The following is a 22,015-nucleotide window of genomic DNA, read 5'->3' on the forward strand; positions in this document are numbered from 1 at the left end:
TATAAATATCCCCCTAATTCTGTGTGGTTTTTTTTCAGTTACGCATAAACACGGAGGCTATTTACGTGTGATACGTCATCAGTAATCGCCCCGACTTGCCATAACATGGCTGCCTTTGGAGCGTAAGGCCTGCGACCGGGTTGTCATTAGCTGTTCCTGTGGAAGAAGGACATTCCCGTTGGGTTTTCCCCCGACTCGATCCCTGGAAAAATATCGAAGCCATGCCTCGTTATGAACTGGCCCTCATCATGAAGGCTATGCAGAGGGCGGAGACGGCGGCGACTCTTCGGCGGACGGTTGAGACCCTTATGGAAAGAGGCGCAGTGGTGCGGCATATGGAGAATCTCGGAGAGAGGCTGCTGCCCTACAAGATATCGAAACACAACCAACGCCACACGCGGGGCTCCTACTTTCTGATAGACTTTCACGCTGCCCCGAGCATCCTCCCGGGCTTGCTTGATCACCTGGACCGTGACGTGGACGTGGTGAGGCCGACCGTTTTGAAGAAAGACACCGAGGTTTCCGGGAAAACTTGCTGTGGCCATTCTCGTTCCACGTCCCAGGACACTGCTCGTAAATGAATGAAATGTAAGGACCTGATTTTAAAAAAAAAATTTTTTTTAAAAAGGGGGCAGCACTAGCCATGCACCTTTGGGGGCATCGTGAAGGACCGCTGGGAATTCCAGAGATAAAGACTGTATCAAACTAAAGATTACCAACGACTGTATGATCATGCTGTTTTCTACTTTCAGCCTTAACGTGTGTGCTTGAGTCGTTTACATGTAGGCCATTCTTCTCCTTCCATTAAAACCTGCAGCACCTCTCTTGTCTGTTGGCAAATAGTGGATCCTATGTGCAAGATACTGCAAAAAGGCCACATGTTGAGGTGTGCTGCTTTAGGTTCAAGTCAGACGAAATTGGCGCATACGCCAGGTTTTAGGGCAAGGCAAGGCAAGTTTATGTGTATAGCACCTTGTCATCGCAGAGGTCATTCAAAGTGCTTTGTAGGCAAAAGAATAGGGGGGGGGCATAAAATAAGATAAATAAAAGTACAGACAAGTTTAAAACTGAGTTAGTAAACTAAAAAGTGCCATAAAAACTGATTAATTAAACGTAACAACAATCGGAGCAGAATATATCAGAATAGCAAAATATACAAAACACACACGCACACACACCAAGAACTTAGCCATAGGCTGTTGTAAAAAGTAAGGTTTTTTAGCCTACTTTTAAATGTGTACAGTGTGTGTGGCCTCTCTCAGGTCCTCAGGCAGGGCGTTCCATCTACTTGGAGCGTACATACAAAATGCTGCTTCCCCTGCTCTAGGGGGTGACTGTTAAATTTAACTAAAAATGAAAATATGTCATTGAATAAGGATGGAGGAATAGAATGTGTGGGGTCAATACTTTGCTACGAACTTGTGATGAGCAAATATCCACAGACAATCTTATAAATCAAACCCCAGGCACAAAAGGGTAGATGCGAGATCCTCGTTTCGAGGGGAATAGAGAGTAATAAGCAGAACCAAAAATAGTGCATCCTCTTTCGAAAGGTTTCAAGTAACTTTCAAATTTTTTTTATTTAAAATAACAATATCATCTGACACAAATAAGGGGCAGATAATGGCAATCAAAAAAAGGCGTTTACTGTTAAGGTGGGGTTTTTTTTGTTTTTTTGTTTTTGTTTTTTTGATCAATCTGGCTGAACATATAGTTTTAAGTCTATACCAACCTTTGACCTATGACCCCAGAGAATGTGGGCAAATCAGGCTCAATATTCTTTATGGATGTCATGCGTTGCTGAGTGTGCTGTAATTTTACACCTATGATGATTGCTCCTTTTGTTTTACAGGGACTCTGCTCATACCTAGAAGACGTGAAGTGTGATGGCTTCCTCTGCTCTTTTCCATTGTACACCTGCATTCGGATTTAATAAACAATGTTTTTGTATCTCACTTATCGAAAAGACTCAGCTTTTTGTTGGTGAAAAGGTGAACGGCCGTATGTTAAACGGTATGTTTTGCAGTTTTAAGGCATTTTCAGTTCTTCTTTTCAAGCCATCTCCAGCTGGGGATCTAACACCGGCCACCATTTCAAAGCTGTTTATGAAGTGATGTTCACTAAAGATGGCATGAGGCCATGAAACACCATTACTGCCATGCCATCCAGATTATTAAACAACTAGAAGAACCCTGCTACAATGTAGCGGTTTGGTTATCCACCCGTCTAAATCTCCCTCCTCTTCATCCTGCCAGCTAACCGCCTTCCCCCCTGCCCCTAAACCCCCCCCACTCCAACTCCCTCCCCCCAAATGCTCAGAATCATCTGAAATGCCGAGAAAAGTGGTTTTTAGCCATTTGTAGAAAATGCATAATTATGCATAATTAATATAATTATTTGAATTTTCTGCTGTTTTTCTGGTCCTCTCTGGAACAATACCTACCATCTCCAAAAAAATGAGGATCATAAGTGCATTTTTGCAAAAATGCACTTATTTTGCATAATGCCAAAACATTTCTGTCCCAGAAATTTTATTTATATAGGTGAAAAAAATCAGAGAGGCTCATAATCACCTGAAATGCCGAGAAAAGTGGTTTTTAGCCATTTTTAGAAAAATGCATATTTTGCATATTTATGCATAATTATGCATAATTTTAATTTTCTAAGATTTTTCCCTTACTCTCTGAGACAATACCTACCACCTCCAAAAAGACTTAGGATCATAAGTGCTTTAGTTTTCGGTCCCGCTATCTACACTAACTAACACACACACACAGACTAACACCACACACACACATTACGGAAATATGGGAGTAGATGAGGGAATCTAAAGCGAAAACCGACATAAGGTGTCTACCTGATGTTGGTTAATGGCTTATTTGTGACTTATTCGGATCAACCTGAACTACACACAGTACATGTAAGAGACAGGGGACGGCGTGTATTGTGTTTATCACTCCATAAATCGTCTGACATGAACGTTATTTGCAACTGAACGGAATAGAGTCTCTGTTGTCTTTAACAGCTGAGATATCTGTCAGACTTGTTGCCGCCAGAAGCCTCGATTTCGACACATCGACGGATGAGTTACCGTTTCTCATCGGAAAGACTTATAAAGGTGTGGTATCTAGTGATTCAGAGATTTGCATCCCCGGTATCGAATCCCGCACCGGGCAAGAAAATAACCGGTTACACAAATGTTGATAGTTTTTAAATCCTTTGTGTTTTTTTTGAAGTAGAGATTGTCCTTATATATTGCTCAACTTCGTTTTTTAAGTGCAAACAGTTCGGGCTTTCTGTTGGAGAATTTACATTTACGTATATGAAACTTGGCTAAAAATAAATGCATAGTTATAAAAAAAGAATGCATCACCATCTTTGTGATTAAAATTATGAAAACCAAAAATCACATCTACTCCTGTATTTTCACAACGTGTGTCTGGTGTGTGGTGTGTGTCTGTGTGAGAGTCTATAAACGGCCAAACTAGAGCACTTAGGGCCTCGATTCTTTCTGGAGGTTATTGGGGATGATCGGGGGCACCTATAAAAAAGTAGCAGAAAATTAAAATTATGCATAATTAATTATGCATAAATATGAAAAATATGCATTTTTCTAAAAATGGCTAAAAAACCACTTGTCTCGGCATTTCTGATGATTCTGAGCAGCTTTGATTTTTTCACCTATAAATTTTTTTTTTTCTGGGACTTAGAAATGTTTTGGCATTATGCAAAATAAATGCATTTTTGCAAAAATGCACTTATGATCCTAATTTTTTTGGGAGGTGGTAGGTATTGTTCCAGAGAGGATCAGAAAAATAGCAGAAAATTAAAATAATTACGCATAATTATGCAAAATATGCATTTTCTAAAAATGGTTAAAAAACCACTTTTCTCGGCATTTCTGATGATTCTGAGCATCTGGTTTTTTCACCTGTAAATTTTTTTTTTTCTGGGACTTAGAAATGTTTTGGCATTATGCAAAATAAATGCATTTTTGTGAAAATGCACTTATGATCCTCATGTTTTTTTGGGGTTGGTAGGTATTGTTCCAGAGAGGACCAGAAAAATGGCACAAAATTAAAATAATTATGCATAATTATGCATAATTATGTAAAATATGCATTTTCTAAAAATGGCTAAAAACCACTTTTCTCGGCATTTCAGATGATTCTGAGCATTTGGGGGGAGGGAGTTGGAGTTGGGGGGGGGCGGTTAGCTGGCAGGATGAAGAGGAGGGAGATTTAGACGGGTGGGTAACGGGTGGGTAACCAAACCGCTACACTGTAGCGGGGTTCTTCTAGTGCTTATAGTAAAGGTGAAAATCAGAAAAGACAAAATCAGCGATAAACTTGTGGAAGTCTCTCCGGAACTGACATGAGCAGAATAAGCGGACACGTGTTTCAGGTGGCATTTGGCAACAAGACCATTCATCATCTATATCATTTCTAAACTTCGATAATGTAACCGGTTATTTTCTTGCCCGGTGCGGGATTCGATACGGGGTGTTGTGCACCACAAGGCGGCATCACTAACCGCTCGGCTAACGTGTCTTATTAGCAATTTACACTAAATATTGTTTTGCAGGGTAGCATTTGCGTAGCTATTTCAATGAAATCTCTTTGACTTTGTTTGTTAAAAAAACAAAATCTTTGCGGTAACGACCAAACTTTCTTCCATTCAACATCAGTCACAAAGTTGTCCCAAAAAAATGGCCATGCTGAAACCTGGATCTATATATATATATATATATATATATATATATATATATATATATATATATACACTACCGTTCAAAAGTTTGGGATCACCCAAACAATTTCGTGTTTTCCATGAAAAGTCACACTTATTCACCACCATATGTTGTGAAATGAATAGAAAATAGAGTCAAGACATTGACAAGGTTAGAAATAATGATTTGTATTTGAAATAAGATTTTTTTTACATCAAACTTTGCTTTCGTCAAAGAATCCTCCATTTGCAGCAATTACAGCATTGCAGACCTTTGGCATTCTAGCTGTTAATTTGTTGAGGTAATCTGGAGAAATTGCACCCCACGCTTCCAGAAGCAGCTCCCACAAGTTGGATTGGTTGGATGGGCACTTCTTTGAGCAGATTGAGTTTCTGGAGCATCACATTTGTGGGGTCAATTAAACGCTCAAAATGGCCAGAAAAAGAGAACTTTCATCTGAAACTCGACAGTCTATTCTTGTTCTTAGAAATGAAGGCTATTCCATGCGAGAAATTGCTAAGAAATTGAAGATTTCCTACACCGGTGTGTACTACTCCCTTCAGAGGACAGCACAAACAGGCTCTAACAGGTACTATTTAATGAAGATGCCAGTTGGGGACCTGTGAGGCGTCTGTTTCTCAAACTAGAGACTCTAATGTACTTATCTTCTTGCTCAGTTGTGCAACGCGGCCTCCCACTTCTTTTTCTACTCTGGTTAGAGCCTGTTTGTGCTGTCCTCTGAAGGGAGTAGTACACACCGGTGTAGGAAATCTTCAATTTCTTAGCAATTTCTCGCATGGAATAGCCTTCATTTCTAAGAACAAGAATAGACTGTCGAGTTTCAGATGAAAGTTCTCTTTTTCTGGCCATTTTGAGCGTTTAATTGACCCCACAAATGTGATGCTCCAGAAACTCAATCTGCTCAAAGAAGTGCCCATCCAACCAATCCAACTTGTGGGAGCTGCTTCTGGAAGCGTGGGGTGCAATTTCTCCAGATTACCTCAACAAATTAACAGCTAGAATGCCAAAGGTCTGCAATGCTGTAATTGCTGCAAATGGAGGATTCTTTGACGAAAGCAAAGTTTGATGTAAAAAAAATCTTATTTCAAATACAAATCATTATTTCTAACCTTGTCAATGTCTTGACTCTATTTTCTATTCATTTCACAACATATGGTGGTGAATAAGTGTGACTTTTCATGGAAAACACAAAATTGTTTGGGTGATCCCAAACTTTTGAACGGTAGTGTATATATATATATATATATATATATATATATATATATATATATATATATATATATATATATATATGTATAGACGCAGCAGCACGCGCGAAAGCAGAAACGGTCAGCGTGACGGCGATTACGCCACTCTGGAGACGGTCACGTGCGGGCGGAGGAGTCACGTGACTGTGACGCGCGATATAAAGTATCCAGGGCCTCTGATCTGCATTGCGGCGCTCAGAACCCGACGCGAGTAGACGCACGTCCCGACCGACCGACCGACCAGCGCAGAATAGCGGAGTCATGCTGCTTTTAGCTCTGCTTTTCGTCTCCTCAGGTAACCGCCCCCGGAGCTGGGAAACCCAATATGTGTCGTCGTATCTCACGACGGTGGAAAGTTCGGGACGATTCCGTTTCGTTCGTAACCGAGGCGAAGCGGTCGTGTCGCCGAGTGTGTTTTCCACGCGAGGCGCGGAAGTGCGTCGCAAGCGACGGCTGATAAACGTAAACACGACGGCGACTGCCGCTAGCTCGGCTCGGCTAGGCTCGGCTAGCTAGCGCCAGGCGGTTCGTTAAACTGAGTTTTATGCCTCCCGAGGGCCAAATGGTTTCAATCCAAAACGGGCTCATTCGGAGAGCAGCGATACGTCCGAACGAAAATCAGCCGCGTTACTGCGTAAGAAACCATCTTGTTTCGGCTTTCGTCTCCGCTAACGACAGCTTTTAGGCTAAGCTAGCTTGTCATTTAGCGAACGACGGCTTTTAGGCTAAGATAACTTGTCATTTAGCTAACGACGTCTTTTAGGCTAAGCTAGTTTGTCATTTAGCTAACGACAGTATTTGGTTAGCTTATGTAACCCCCTTTTGTTCTGGCTCTGTTACACTTAACAGTAACTAACCTACCCACGTTAGCAAACAAGTCAAACTATAAACCATGTATAGCTGTTGACACGACTGAACGCGATTTATATTTTGAGCCCCCATATGGCTTCTAAACAACCACTGTTTGTTTTTTTAATGACTTATGTACTTGTTAGAAATTGAATGTACCTTTTCCCCCACTCTCACGTTTCTGATTTGTGCTAAGTACTTTTTCGTATTCCTGTGTACAGGACGGCTCGGCGGGTCTCTAACCCATAAGATGTAGGATGCTACAAAGGAGGCGTTGAAATGGGCCGCTTGTTGTTTTTCAAGGACGCTGTTGTTTTAGCTTGCATAGCATAAAACTGTTGTTTTAGCTTGCATAGCATAAAACTGCTGTTTTAGCATGCATAGCATAAAACTGCTGTTATAGCATGCATAGCATAAAACTGCTGTTTTAGTATGCTGTTTTAGCATGCATAGCGTAAAACTGCTGTTTTAGCATGCAGCACTGAATCATACGATATTTACCCACCACAGCACTGGGTTTCTTAACTCAGAATCGCGTCACGCGCATCAAATGACTCAAATATAAGTCAGCTCACTTTTGTAACTGTTCTCTGCTAGGAAGTCGGTCACAGGTTTTGCTGTGTATGGACTTTGATTTGCCTTGTCCTTCTAATGGTGCAACGTGAGAACATGTTATTTTGCCTGTTCATCATGTGACCTATAAAGTGGAGGGAGGGGCATGCACTGTCTGTAGGAGTGAAGGTGTTTTTCAGGGGTCTGCACAACTGAGTGTCTTAATCACGGTTACCTGCTCTATCTCTCTCGTTGCTGTATGTTATCACTAAGGGTTTCTCTGTAAGGCCTGGGCATTCTTTGCATGCTGATTGGTTTATATTCTCTGCTGATTAATCAGTATCTTTTGTCTCATGACATTGAAGTGATGGTTTTAGTATTTGTGTGTTTTTAAGACTGTTGTACCTGGCTGGAATACTGTAGTAGAACAGCCCCTTTTTTGGCTGGACCAGACCAGCGGGGGGCAGCCCTACAAATACAAATGTCGCTGAGTGGCCATGTTTAGAGTGACTGACTGAGTGATCATGTTTAACACAATCGGGCCACTGGATCAGGTGACAAGTGACGTCACTAAAGTTACATGATTGGTCTGTCGGCCAGCCCTTCAATTGCCAATGTCTGTCAGTGAGCCACATCAAGCTGCACAGAGCAGACCAGTCCAGTCAGGAAGTCAGACATGGTAGGCATAGAGCATCTGGTCAATTTTCAAAATAAAGTGGCATGTGCTATCACATCACTACATCAGCATTACTCCGTAACCTGTGGCACCAGGCCAGAAGTAGGAAGTACAACAATAAACACAATTACATAGCAATTGTGTAGTAACACAATTACTACGTAGCCTACTTACCCATGGTAGAAGCACAAAAATCAAGGAAAAATGATCAAGTCAACAAAATCGGGCAGGCAAAGCGCTCCGCTTTTGAAGTGCTCCCGGTGGGGTATGAAGCCGTGTGGAGGATGGGACAAAACTGCGTAGCACACGCGACGTAATGGACCCGCCCCGGTGGAATATGGTAACCCTAGATTTGAGAAACTAGCACATGTGCATTAAGCTTGACAATGGCAGATAGTGGAGGGTTAGAATAATGCAAGTGTGAGGTTATGGTTGGGTTGAGGCCGGGATTAGCTTATGGGTTAGGTGTCGGTAAGGTTAAGGGTGGCTATTGGTTAAGGTTAGGTTAAAGTAAGCGTTGAGTTGAGGTCAAGTTAGCACGAGAGTTTCGCAAATCTAGGGTTACTATCTAGACATGAACATGATTGATGACTGAGTGAACAAGTTATACAAGTGCCGACGACGGCACTGAAGTGACACTATTGGTCGGCAGACCAATGACATCAATGGTAAACACAGAACTAGTTTATCAAACGTAGCTTAAACATGTCATGTGATATGCTACTTCAGTACACTCTAACAACAAATATTACTGTGACCATTACAGAAAATTGCACATGAACATTTAATATCCAGGAATTCAGATTATTCACACTACCACTGACTATCCCTCTAACAAAACTGGCCACAGTTTTGAACATTTGTCATACATGCTCCAAGCCATGTACTAGGTTTTGAACTAGTCTTCTTGGAAGTCCTGTATGTGGAAATTTTCCGCTCTTACAATGGAAAGACCAAATTTGAACAAGGAATTTGGACACGTGTTCTTCCAGATTACCTGGCCTTCAGGGCAAACTTGCTTAACTGTTGGTGTTTATGACCTACTTTCTCCTAATCTATTGATAAATTAAGCTGGTCAGCCATTAAACCAGTAATTTTTACCCAAAATGTCTGTTGGGTACTTTCCCCAAACGGTTTCAGTTCAGTAACGAAATGACCAAAACCAGGAAGTGTGTACTACTTGGTATTTCTACTTAATTCCCTTTTGGTTTACTCACAGTAATTATTTGCAGACTGATGTATTGCCTTGATATCACTATTTGTAGGTTAGGGTGGTATCGATGCAACCAAATGGGTCTCTTAAGTTTATTACATTAATTGCACTGTGTGGATACTTCTGGCCTCTTCCCCCCATTTGTTTCAAAAACTTACCATTTTATCACATTGGATGGTCTAATCAGTTTTTGAGGCTGGCCCACTTAATGCTATGCTATATGGTTTTTAAGTCCTTTGGTAAAGCCAACTAATCTCAAAGCTAGTGTTCATGACATGAGCATATTTCAAAGGCAGAAATACTCATTTCTTAATGTGATGGCGTAGTCATTATGTTTGAGCTGCAGGCAAAATGAGATGCTAGTGTGCTGTAGCAAATGGTCCCACAGCTATTTGGGTTGCGCTGTTGATTTGACATTTGCTTGCCTGTACCAACCACTGTAATAAGTCACTCTATTTGTTAAGAGTACAAAGAAGTATTTTTGATAACACTTTAGCCTTTTTCAGGCAGTTTATCAAGGATTTAAGTCAAATCTCTTATGTGACCCGAGGTGACTATTTTAACAGAGGTCTTCCAAACAGGTAGCACATTTTAAGTATAGAATTGTTTTGTGTCGATTCTGTCTAGTGACAGGAATAGTTGTTTGTCTTTAACGTGAGCACAAACTGGTCTGTCTGTTTTCTAGTTCTCGTTTTTCATACTGAACTCATCACACCTACATATGGTACATTTTAAACCCCTTTGTCCAACAATTCTAACAAGAAATTCTTTAAAGGGTAGATGTAGAAGAAATCCACGTTGGAATGTCACCTGCCTTTGCCCTTGCTCAATGTTTTTCCAAAGGGGCAAGAAAATGTTGAGTAGCGACGTATTATTTACTCTGATAACCTCATCCTTGGCTTATCTTATCCTTCTAATGAAAAAAAGCACTTTTTGCTTCATTTTCGACTAAAGTGTTTGGAAATAGAAAAGGGCTCAGGCGGCGCAGTGGTTAGCGCGGTCGCCTCACAGCAAGCAGGTTCTGGGTTTGAGCCCCGGGGTAGTCCAACTTTGGGGGGGGTCGTCCTCTGTGTGGAGTTTGCATGTTCTCCCCATGTCTGCGTGGGTTTCCTCCAGGTGCTCCGGTTTCCTCCCACAGTCCAGAAATATGTAGGTCAGGTGAATCGGCTGTACTAAATTGCCCCTAGGTGTGTGTGTGTGTGTGTCTGTGTGTGTCAGCCCTGTGTGATGACCTGGCGGCCTGTCCAGGGTGTCTCCCCGCCTGCCGCCCAATGACTGCTGCGATAGGCTCCAGCATCCCCCGACCCTGAGAGCAGGATAAGCAGTTCAGATAATGGATGGATGGATGGAAAAAGGCTCGAAACCAAACCAATGGTTTAAGCTCACCAATGGCAGAAATGTTAATGGACATAAAGGAAAGACTCGCGTCTGTAGCCATGGATCTCATTGTGTTAGTGTTGTATGGTTTTTAAAGTGCATCCGAACTGATCCTTGATTTAAAAGGACTTTATTCATTCTGTCTGTCCTGAATTGCAGCTGTAGCCACCCCTCTGCTGGGCACTGAGCAATGTGCTCGTGGACCCCCCTACTGGTGTCAGAATGTCAAGACTGCATCCCTTTGCGGAGCCGTGACCCACTGCCAACAAAACGTGTGGAGCAAGCCCCAGATGGTAAGGCTCGGCCAGCAGTACCTGCAGTATAGCAAGGAGTGTGTTTTCTGGAGGTCTGTAATAGCTGCAGTTACTTATTTATTTTTCTTACTTGGAAAATGGCACTCTATCCTTTTCGCTTGGATCACAATTGGGGCAAATATGTCTATATTTTCTTTCAGAAATCAGTGCCTTGTGACCTATGTAAGGAAGTGTTGACGGTGGTGGCACAGTTGTTGAAAGACAATGCAACTCAGGTGAGACTTGAAAGTACCTATTTTCCTGCACTGTTAGATTGTTATTACTGAACATTTATAAACTACTGAAATGGTTCCAACATGGTCTGTGCGGTCTTGTCCTCTCAGACTTGCTGTCAGGAAAAATGGGAAAGTGCAAAATGTGCAACCTTTTTATAATGATAATGTAGGTTCAGTTAAGTCCATTTGATAAATCTAAACTATAATTTACAGAAACTGAACTGCAGCTGAAACATGGTACAGGTTGACCCATTTGTAGCTGCACCTCTTCTGATGTAGCTGTTGAATCCATGTGCACAATAGTAATAAACATTCCTTCTGCAGCACACTTTTTTTTTTTTTAGCGGCACGCCTTTTTATGTGCCCCACATGTGAGTTTCTCTTCTCTTAAAGCTGTGGCCAGAGTTGTTTTTTTTTTTTTTTTTTGCAGCCATGTCAATTTTTGTCAACGTGATACATAAGATGACGGTTTCAGGCTGCAGTTGCTTGTTTGGTTTCGGGAAGTGTTGTGAAAACTTCAAATTGAGCACATTAGCACATTTTACATATCTTATTATTATTGTATGTTTTTTAACTTGACTAATATTGCAGTGTGTTTGAATTGAAATATGCATTCTCTATTTAAAAGCTGTTTATGGTAATGTCTTATTTAGAATGTATAAATGTCGAATTTTATTGACTAAATTACAAAAAGTGATACTGCAGTCTATCTGGCAGCCATTATGTGTTTTGGGGGGGAGGGGAGTTGTTGAAAGTTTGTTCTACTCTGGTACCCAGCTGAATTGAATGTACTTAGTTTGTTATGAACCCTTGCTGCCACAGTGTGGCTCATCCTGATCTTTCACTTTGGTGCTGCAGTCTGAGATCCTGGATTACCTGGAGAAGGCATGTCAGCTGATCCCCGATCAGGGCTTGACTGCAGAGTGCAAGGAGATGGTGGACAGCTACTATCCCATTGTCATTGGAATCATCACTGGAGAACTGGTGAGCGCTGGTAGCTGGGCTCGAACTCTTATCTCTGTTCATGCATGAGTGTCCATCTTCATCTCTTTTAAAGTGCCTTCTCAATCAAAAGGGACTAGTACAAATCTTTTTTGAGAGTTGTTAAAATGCACCTCTCTGGAGTGACATTACGAGCGGATCCTTTTTCTTTTCTTTTTTATACAAGACAGTAGCAGCTAAACAGAGGACTGGATGGGATGAAGAGCCTCCTGTAGCTTCTTTGGTGCTTCGTTAGTTTATTCTTCTGCTTCACCAAGACATCTTGAGTCAAGCTCCATCTGCCCCAGTTAGTCAGGAAGGGTGCGAAAGAGCAAACGGAAGTGACTTTAAGGGGGAAGTGCATGTAGTTGAATGAGGGCTTTTGATAGGGAAGTAAGTGAAGGAACAAGACGGTTATTGTGTGATACCGCTCCCCGTGACTGTGTGATGCTCTGCTTTTTGTTCCAACTCTCACCTGCTACAGCTAATCTGACAACTGCTTAAAATGTGTTTATTTTTCCATAGCATGACGTCAAACTCAACTTGTTGACCAGTGTTGTGATCAGTGCTTCAAACAGGAGGCATTCCAAAGATTTTTTTTAAATACCCTCAAACGATTTTGTGTCTTAAGGCTATCCAAAAACGTGTTCTCCACCGTTCCTGCAGTTGTTTTGATAATGCCTTCCATTGAGAGCTTATTTTCAAGATAAAATGTCGACAAAGATCTGTATGTTTATCACAAACATAACTTGACATACTTTGTTTACCACATTTCTGCAAGTTTTGTGGTTTGGCCAGATTGTTAACAGTGCAATCCACACTGCTAACTGAATAACTCAAATACAGTTCTCAACCCACAAATTTTTTTTTTTTCCCCCCCTGCTTCTATGGCACTATGAGCATCGAGATGCACATTCATGTCCTTCACTCAGTGCACAGCGATAAACTCTCACAACTGTCAATTTTAGTTGTTGTTCACAATTTAAGGATTTTTGGTGCTCTTCTTGAATGAAAATTAATAAAAGAAGAATTTTCTATTGTTAAAAATTGCCTTTAGCCTAGAATTTACAGAGCTTCTGTCGTTCCTTTATTTCTTTTCTTTTTTTTTTTTTCGTTATTCATCATTCATTCATCTTCAGCTGCCTCTCCTGGGTCAGGTCGCGGTGGCAGCAAGCTAAGTAGGGTACTCCAGATGTCCCTCTTCCCAGCAACGCCCTCCAGCTCCTCCTGGGGGATCCCAAGGTGTTCCTAGGCCAGATTGGACATGTAGTCCCTCCAGCGAGTTCTGGGTCTACCCCGGGGTCGTTGGCCATGCCCGGTAAAACCTCCAAAGGAAGGCGCCCAGGAGGCGTCCTAATCAGATGCCCAAACCACCTCAACTGGCTCCTTTCGACGCGAAGGAGCATTAGCTCTCCTCCAAGCTCCCTCTGGGTGTCTGAGCTCCTCATCCTATCTCTAAGACTGAGCTCGGACACCTTACAGAAGAAACTAATTTCAGCCGCTTGTATCTGCGATCTCACCGTTTTAGTCACTGCCCAAAGCTCATGACCATAGGTGAGGGTTGGAATAAAGCTTGACTGGTGAATTGAGAGCTTTGCCTTCCGGCTCAGCTCCCTCTTCACCACAACGGTCCGGTACAACGTCCGCATTACTGCTGATGCTGCCCCAATCCACCTATCAATCTCCCGCTCCTTCCTGCCCTCACTCGTGAAGAAGACCCCGACAACAACTCATCCCCAACCCAGATGACCAACTCTTTTCCTTTTTTTTTTTTTTAAATTCAGAAGGTCACATTAGCACCATGAATCTGCTATAAGCACAGATTCTGTGCATGATTACACAGAATCTGTACTTTGAATAACTTGTTGTGTAATGACCTCTGGCATAGTCGTGTTTTTGTTTAATGCCTGATGGCTGTTTGAAATGACCGGTTTGTGTTTCAGGAGGATCCCGGCGTGGCATGTGGAGCCATGGGGCTGTGTCACTCTCAGCAGGCAGCCCTGGCCACACTCCAGGAGCAGTTTGAGTCCAATGAGATCCCACAGGTGGATCTGTCCCAGAACGTGGCCCCCTTCCTCCTCAATGTGCCCCAGCTCCTCTATCCCCAGCAGAGCCCCAAACAGGAGGACCCCAAACAAGAAGCTTCAAAGCAGGTGCGGTACTGCTTGGGAATTCCCTGCATCACCTACATGGATCAGTATTCATATGCCCTTCATCTAGGGTATTAGGGTATACAGACATGTCTAGTCATTGGTCCTCTACATTTTTATTTTATTTTATTTTTTCTGAATTTTATCTAACCTACAGGACGAGGGTGACATGTGCCAGGACTGTGTCAACTTTCTGACTGATGCTCAGCAGCAGGCTAAGGATAACTCCACATTTGTCAGCTCCCTCATTGAGCAAATTGAAAAGCAATGTGACCTGCTCGGGCCTGGCATTTCTGACCTGGTGAGAGTCAGTTGAGTGGCTGTTTCTTGTCAATATATGTCTGTATCTTTTCTAATAATGTAATTTTCTATGTTGTCCTCTGTTGCAGTGCAAGCAGTATGTCAGCCAGTATGCTCCCATCGTTGTTGAGCAGCTCATGTCTATGGTGAGTTTCTAGGTGTTCACATTCCATCTGCTTTCTCCCAAGTTCAGGAAAGCCCCAATCACCTCCCCCTTCATTTCCTTTATTTCAACTTGACATTGAAAATGTGTTATCTGCTGTCAACTGCTCGCTGTAACTAATGGGTCTGATTTATCTGAATGTTGTGACATTGTTAAGCCAATATCCAGACTTACAGCCCCACCATACCTGCTGATGATAGGGCTGGGCAATATGGACAAAATCAAATATCGCCATATTTTTGACTGAATACCTCTATCAATATTTTGACGATAATGTACACATGACTATTGGTGCTGTCAAAAAATATTTACATTGTCATTTTTGACAAACACTCATTAGTAGTGTGGATATGATGTCCAAATGAGTCAAGACAAATAATATAATGGCTGCAACAAAGTTCAGAAAATTGCATCTCTTTACTTTGATGCGACCTTTAAAACCAGGAAACAACACTTGCGTCATATCACGACATTAGGATATCCAAAATCCCAGATTATATATAGTCTTGTATCCGGATATCTATAATATTGATGTATTGCCCAGCCCTACTTGCTGATGACAATTCATTCATATCTTTTAATCACTCCCTTTTTTGTTATGCTTTTGTTCCTATTCTTTTTTTCCTCTTTCCTCCATTTTCCAACTGTTTCCCTACTCTTTCACCTGCTCTGGGTTTTGTGCACTGGGTCCCAGGAACAGGTAGGTCTCTCTTGGTTCTGCCTCTTAGCCTCTCACCCTTAGCTTTTGCTTCCTGTGCTGTCCACTACTAACACCTCGTAACGGACGTAGACGTGCATGGCACTGTTCTGAATGTGAATACTGACTTATTTCGTTACACCTGCTTTTTAGAAATTAAAATTGGTACAGTTTGGTCCTCTCCAGTCTTTCCGTCCTAATGACTAAATCTCAGCCACAAGTCATACCTTGCATTTTAGTTTAACTCAATGTTTTTACACAATTTTGTATATGTTACTTTCGTTTTAACAAATACACATTGATGCTAGAGTGAGTGACTCGTGTGTGAATCTTTCCTGTACATATGTATTAAAATCTTACACCAGTATATAAATGTGTCACTACAGCTGGTCCTGTTATGGTTTCCTCCGTGGGACAGAGTTGAGTTATGCTACATAACAAATGTTTTGCCAATATCGGTGCATGTTGCTTTATATCTGCCACTGGTTAGAGACTCTTGCGTTTTCAAAAAAAAGGGACACTGCATGAATGGCTGTTGTTGTTTTTTTGGTACTACAGTGAAATGAGTCTGTATGATGCATAAGGATAGTTCAGCTTAACAGCATGTGATGTGCAAGGGTTGGTAACGCTTGGGTTCGGCATTCAATTCTGTTTATTTTATTTATTAACTCATTTTCTGTTTCCTGTTCTCTTCAATAGCAACCCAAGGAAATTTGCGCCTACGCTGGCTTCTGTACTGCTATGAAGAAGTCTTCCCCCATGCTTAAACTGCAGGCTCCCAAGATTAAGCCTGTTGCCAAAAGCGTCCCTGCTCTCAAAATGTTCCCTGCCACCAAAGTGGAGTCTGCTCCCACCAAGGTAAGCAAGGGGGGGAAACCCCAAGGGGTGCTGTTTTATCTCTGGCATTTTGTCAATGTTTGGTGATGACTGTAGATAAGTGTTTTAACACTTTCCTTGTTGTCTGTGTTTTAGACCATTGTGCGTGCCCACAGCTCCCCCCAGTGTAGCATCTGTGAGTTTGTAATGAAGCAGCTGGAGAGCATGCTGGAGGACCAGGCGACAGAGGTGTGCTGTGTGCCGCCAGAAAGATCTTAAACATTCTTTGCCTAAATTTTGGTGTCACCTGAAGTGAGACTAATACGTGCCTCTTGTGCCAGGAGGAAGTGCTTCATGCAGTGGAGAAGGTGTGCACACTGCTTCCCGCCACTGTGAGTGCCCAGTGTCAAGACTTGATCGAGGCCTATGGTCAGGCCATCATTGAGCTGCTTGTTCAGCAGGCTGACCCAAAGACTGTCTGCACAGTGCTGGGGCTCTGCAAGGATGCCAGCCGTTTATACACCCGTAAGCCTCTTTAGTGGTTTTCAGAGCACTGAAATGAAATGTTAGGATTTTGGAGGAAATTGTCTTCCCTAGACTTGTGCTATTTTTAAAGATTTAAAGGCTAAGAATAGGAAGAAATCCACTGAGATGTGAATGGCAGCTCAATTAAGGGGTGGCGCCATTCACAGGGAAATGTATACCAGACTATTGAAAAGGATCGGCAGTGTATGGCTTTCCTTTTCCGACAAATGGTTGAGCTGCTTTAGAATGCCCAGAACCGCAAAAAATTGAAGATTCTTTTTTTTTTTTTTTTTTAGCACATGCCATCACCTTATTGAATCCTTGAACCCAGTATTTTAATTCTCCACTATTACATTTACTCATTTGGCAAACACTTTTATCAAGAGTGACTTATGATGGCATCACTTTGTATGTCATAGCCAAGAGTACATGTCAAGTCTAATACTTATAGTCTAACTACGCCTCAGAGAATAGGAAAATCCATCCATCCATTACCCGAACCGCTTATCCTGCTCTCAGGGTCGCAGGGATGCTGGAGCCTATCCCAGCAATCATTGGGTGGCAGGCAGGGAGACACCCTGGACAGGCCGCCAGGCCATCACACAGGGCCGACATATACACACACACACACATTCATACCTAGGGACAACTGAGTACGGCTGATTCACCTGACCTACATGTCTTTGGACTGTGGGAGGAAACCGGAGCACCCAGAGGAAACTCAAGCAGACACGGGGAGAAAATGCAAACACCACAGAGGATGACCCAGGATGACCCCCAAGGTTGGGCTACCCCAGGGGTCGAACCCAGGACCTTCTTGCAGTGAGGCGAGGGCGCTAACCACTGCGCCACCGTGGTGCAGAATAGGAAAATCAAAACGGGCAAATTTTGGCATGAGCATACAGTGGCAACTGCAGCTGGAAAGGGGCTCAATAGTAGATGCCAATGATAATGGTGTTTAAGTAATTGAGGGTGGAATAGTAATGGTAACAGCTGGTACCACTTCTTGGTCACTGCATTACTGTTAAGTACTTATTGTACTCTTTTTGTTCTGAAATCTTGTTGCCTGTTCTGTTATTGCATCTAGTCTTTTTTTTTGGCTGGACCAGCGGACGGGCCAGCCATACAACCGTGAATTTCACTGAGTTATCATATTTAGAGTGAGTGATCATGTTTGACATGATTGGGCTGCTGGATCAGGTGACCAACGACGTCACTGAAGTTACACGATTGCTTGGCAGATGGATATCGCACACTAACAGACGAAATATGTCGCTGCTCGTGGATACTACTGAAACACTAAGATTAAATATTTTTCTGCTCTTACCACATCTGGTTACGCAGTCCGGCATAGAGCAGAGTAGGAGAGAAAACAGCTGGCCCTGCGCCGAGAGGCACGAGGGAGAGCGCACAGTTAAAGCATCCCAAATAACAATCACTCTGACAAAACACTCTGATTACGCAGTCCGGCATAGAGCAGAGTAGGAGAGAAAACAGCTGGCCCTGCGCCGAGAGGCACGAGGGAGAGCGCACAGTTCAAGCATCCCAAATAACAATCACTCTGACAAAACACTCAATACAGAGTGAGTCTAAGAAAAACAGACATCCGCAGGTAGAAACGGAGGAAAGGGGGCGTTGACACACAATTCTTTTAGTTGTAATTGCAATTCGATTAAGTTCTGGTGGTGGTGGTTGAGGTGAGCTTTCCCCCTTCACTGTGAAGTGCTTTGGGTATTGAGATAAAGCGTTGTATAAATGTAATCCATTATCATCATTATTCAGTTATTGGAACTGCAAGAACGTAGGTTAACCATGTCATGTGACATGCTACGTCAGTACACTTTAACAACAAATATTACTGGGACCATTACAGAAAATTGTAGATGAACATTTGATATCCAGAAATTCACATTATAGACACTACCACTGACTCTCCCTCAGACAAAGTGGCCCTCAAACATTGACTAAACATGGTCCAACCATATACTAGGTTTTGACCTTGTCTTTTTTTTTTTTTAATCAAAAGCATGGTTTGTATCTGTGGTTTATAAAGCTTCTATTGTGATTCAACCCAGTCCCAGTAAACCAGGACCGCTTTAAGGCCGGTGGGTACTGTGACGTGTGCAAGTTGGCTGTCCGCTACGTTGTCGACATGCTGGAGGAGAATGCTACCCAGTCAGAGATCGAGGATGTCGTGAGGAAAGTGTGCAACTTCCTGCCCGAGTCTGTCCGCAGCGAGGTGAGATGGGGCTTTTGGCTCGCTGTGTTTTCTCCTACCTTACTGGTGGAGCGTCTCGTCAGTCCATGTGTGACGGCGTTCTTTTGTCCACAGTGTGACCAGCTGGTTGAACAGTACGAGCCGATACTTGTCCAGGTGCTTCTCCAGATGCTGGAGCCAGACTTCGTATGCATGGTGAGTGCTAAGTGCAGTCCAGTCATAATGCGATAACCTGTATTAAAATTAAACGGGAAAGACTTTCTTTTCACTATCGCTTTCTAAATTTATGTAAATTAACTATTTGGACAGGACATTTTGGTTTGCAATGTTTTTTTTAAATCTGTAAGTGATGCTGGATTTTGTTTATCATTCTGGTGCAACAGAAAATAGGAGCATGCTCTGAAACTGTGCAAAGGCTCCTGGGAACGGAGCAGTGCAGCTGGGGACCTGCGTTCTGGTGCAAGAACATGGAAACGGCCACTCGATGCAACGTGAGTAGTTCTGTCAAACTACAGCACGCAAGCTCGTCTCCCCCCTGTGTTCAACGTTCTTAATAGCCACAGATGGATTATGCAAATGGGTTATGGTGGCATTGTAATGCGCTGCCTTCGTTGGAATGGAATGGCAACGCAATCTTTGTGCAGTCTTATGGACAAGTTTGTCTCACGAGGCCCGTCTAAGTACTTGTTTTGTTTTGTTCCCCTCCCAGGCGGTGGCTCACTGCAAACGTCACGTGTGGGTATAGAAGAGGACGAAGAGGAGGGATGGAAAAGTCTGACCTGTAGGGAATTACAACAGAAATGACTGTAGTGCTGCTTCTCAGTTTTAATAAATTTGTCCTGTTTCCTTTTTAAAATGAAATCGACTTAACTTCAATTTGTTAAAGTGATTTTGATGCATATTTTGGAAGGCACTGCAGGGAAAGGAACTTGGGACTGTTTTTTTTTTTTTAGGGGGAACAATGTTAATTAAATATAAAGTGCTCGAAAACTGCTTGTTTTGGTTACCGCTTCACTTAGAAAATAAGACTAAACTGTCATTGTAGGTCTTTGCAAATTTGCAGAAGTTGGGCTGTACTGACATTTTGTGTGTGTATGTGCAAGCACAATATTTCAGAAAACAAAAGGTAAGATGTGTGTATATAAACTGCTGTCTACCAGATGGGTCTCTATACCACAGATATGTGTGCTTCTCTTCTCCCTGTAAGAGTTCATGGCGAAAAACTGCTTATTGTAAAAACCAGGCCAAGATGTGGTTTTAGCCGTCTCACCCTAGAACAAGTGAATTTATATTTTGTAGACAGCTTTGACTTCTACTCGTGTGTGCGTGTGTGTGTGCGTGTGTGTGTTCTAGGAAGTTGATATGGAAGTAAAGATGTGTCCCTAGCTTGTAACCCCTCTCCCGCTATCTTGTCATTTGCACTCTGCGACTCAGTTTGTACATTTCTAACATGACTCTAAGCAGCTTGTGTCCGGTCACAGTCTGCTTCATGTACTGAAACATTTGTCAGGTGATCTGCAAAATTTTTAAAAGTTGAATTAAAATATCCAAATCCACTCCAGTGTTCTTCTGTGATTGACAGCTAAGATGACTTCAAATGGGGGGGGGCTACCAACACGGGGATCGCCAGATCGAATCCCCGTGTTGCCTCCGGCTTGGTCGGGCGTCCCTACAGACACAATTGGCCGTGTGTGTGTGTGTGTGTGTGTGTGTGTGTGTGTGTGTGTGTGTGTGTGTGTGTGTGTGTGTGTGTGTGTGTGTGTCCAGGTCGCTGCACTAGCGCCTCCTCTGGTCGGTCGGGGCGCCTGTTCGGGGGGAGTAGCGTGATCCTCCCACGCGCTACGTCCCCCTGGTGAAACTCCTCACTGTCAGGTGAAAAGAAGCGGCTGGCGACTCCACATGTATCGGAGGAGGCACGTGGTAGTCCGGCTCGGCAGAGGGGGGGGTGGAGCAGTGACCGGGACGACTGGGAAGAGTGGGGTAATTGGCCAAGTACAATTGGGGAGAAAAGGGGGGTGGGGGGTCCTCACAAAAAAAGTTGACTTTGAATATCTGATTCACATTGTTGGACATATTACTCTTTTGTGTGTGTGTGTGTGTGTGTGTGTTTTTTAATAGATAAATTCACAATCTAATACCCCTTTGACACTGACCCAGAATTCGAAGCTGCGATTTAAAAATGTATGACGTCGAAGGCACAAATAAAATCTCAAAAGCACCGAGCTGAACTGGTGGAAGGTGATTTGACTTTCACGCTGTTTCCCGGGCGCGTTTTTTAACACGGGTGGTTTGAATGGCGACCGGAAGGTGGGCGTGGTTTTATGACGTCATCGCGATTGGCTGCTGAAGTTCAGGGTGGTCGTGCGGGTGGGGCTGCACACTGGGGCTAAACCCGCTTGCCGTAGAAAAACGAGAAACTCACCAAGATGGATATCAATACGGCTGGCAAGATCGATAATGACGTCTCCGCAATACCAACTTCAACTCGAACTAGCAAGGGGGGGGGGTGGTGCGTCTTCGCTTTTATAGCGTCCCGCTAGGGACACGCCCACTATGCTAATGATAATTCGTGACGCGGCAAGTTACCGCGTTTTCGCCAACCGGAAATAGTTCACTCGGCCGCCGGTGATTTTTAGGGCCACCATTTGTCTCGTCGATCACACCCACGCTCCCTACATCGATTAACAGCAGGAAAAGCCGGGTTTTGATGCAAGTCTAAACTACTAATAAGACACGTTAGCCCATAGTTAACGGGTGTGACCCTTTAGCCGAGCGGTTAGTGATGCCGCCTTGTGGTGCAGTACACCCCGTATCGAATCCCGCACCGGGCAAGAAAATAACCGGTTACATTGGTGGCAGCGGTGGGATCCGGAAGTGTGCAGATCCTCAGAAGTCTCTTCGGAGCGCGGGAAGAACAAACCGCGAGGGCGCGCTTCCGGGGAAGGTGACGACTGTAAACTACTAATAAGACA

At 43.1% G+C, this 22,015-nt stretch overlaps 2 protein-coding genes across 2 annotated transcripts; both read left to right on the plus strand.

Annotated features, from left to right (window-relative positions):
- Positions 1–94: 94 nt before the first annotated feature.
- Positions 95–1,955, plus strand: mrps6 (mitochondrial ribosomal protein S6). The gene is made up of 2 exons (XM_056291534.1): positions 95–588; positions 1,853–1,955. The coding sequence occupies exon 1, from the start codon at positions 222–224 to the stop codon at positions 579–581; it is 360 nt and encodes a 119-aa protein (XP_056147509.1). The 5' UTR covers positions 95–221; the 3' UTR covers positions 582–588; positions 1,853–1,955.
- Positions 1,956–6,169: 4,214 nt separating this feature from the next.
- Positions 6,170–20,599, plus strand: psap (prosaposin). The gene is made up of 14 exons (XM_056291594.1): positions 6,170–6,292; positions 10,824–10,957; positions 11,119–11,193; positions 12,052–12,177; positions 14,118–14,327; positions 14,482–14,625; positions 14,714–14,770; positions 16,184–16,342; positions 16,457–16,549; positions 16,642–16,825; positions 18,901–19,064; positions 19,158–19,238; positions 19,427–19,534; positions 19,753–20,599. The coding sequence occupies exons 1-14, from the start codon at positions 6,259–6,261 to the stop codon at positions 19,786–19,788; spliced, it is 1,605 nt and encodes a 534-aa protein (XP_056147569.1). The 5' UTR covers positions 6,170–6,258; the 3' UTR covers positions 19,789–20,599.
- The last annotated feature ends 1,416 nt before the right edge of the window (positions 20,600–22,015 follow it).

Source organism: Lampris incognitus, chromosome 13, assembly GCF_029633865.1.
Source record: "Lampris incognitus isolate fLamInc1 chromosome 13, fLamInc1.hap2, whole genome shotgun sequence".
NCBI classification, from domain to species: Eukaryota; Metazoa; Chordata; class Actinopteri; order Lampriformes; family Lampridae; genus Lampris; species Lampris incognitus.

Excerpts from the sequence above, each read along its gene's own strand:
- mrps6 (XM_056291534.1), top strand. The coding sequence starts at position 222 with ATGCCTCGTTATGAACTGGCCCTCATCATGAAGGCTATGCAGAGGGCG.
- psap (XM_056291594.1), top strand. The coding sequence starts at position 6,259 with ATGCTGCTTTTAGCTCTGCTTTTCGTCTCCTCAG. Across the intron at positions 14,626-14,713 it reads GGCCTGGCATTTCTGACCTG|TGCAAGCAGTATGTCAGCCA; the intron begins GTGAGAGTCAGT and ends CCTCTGTTGCAG. Across the intron at positions 16,550-16,641 it reads TGGAGGACCAGGCGACAGAG|GAGGAAGTGCTTCATGCAGT; the intron begins GTGTGCTGTGTG and ends CTCTTGTGCCAG.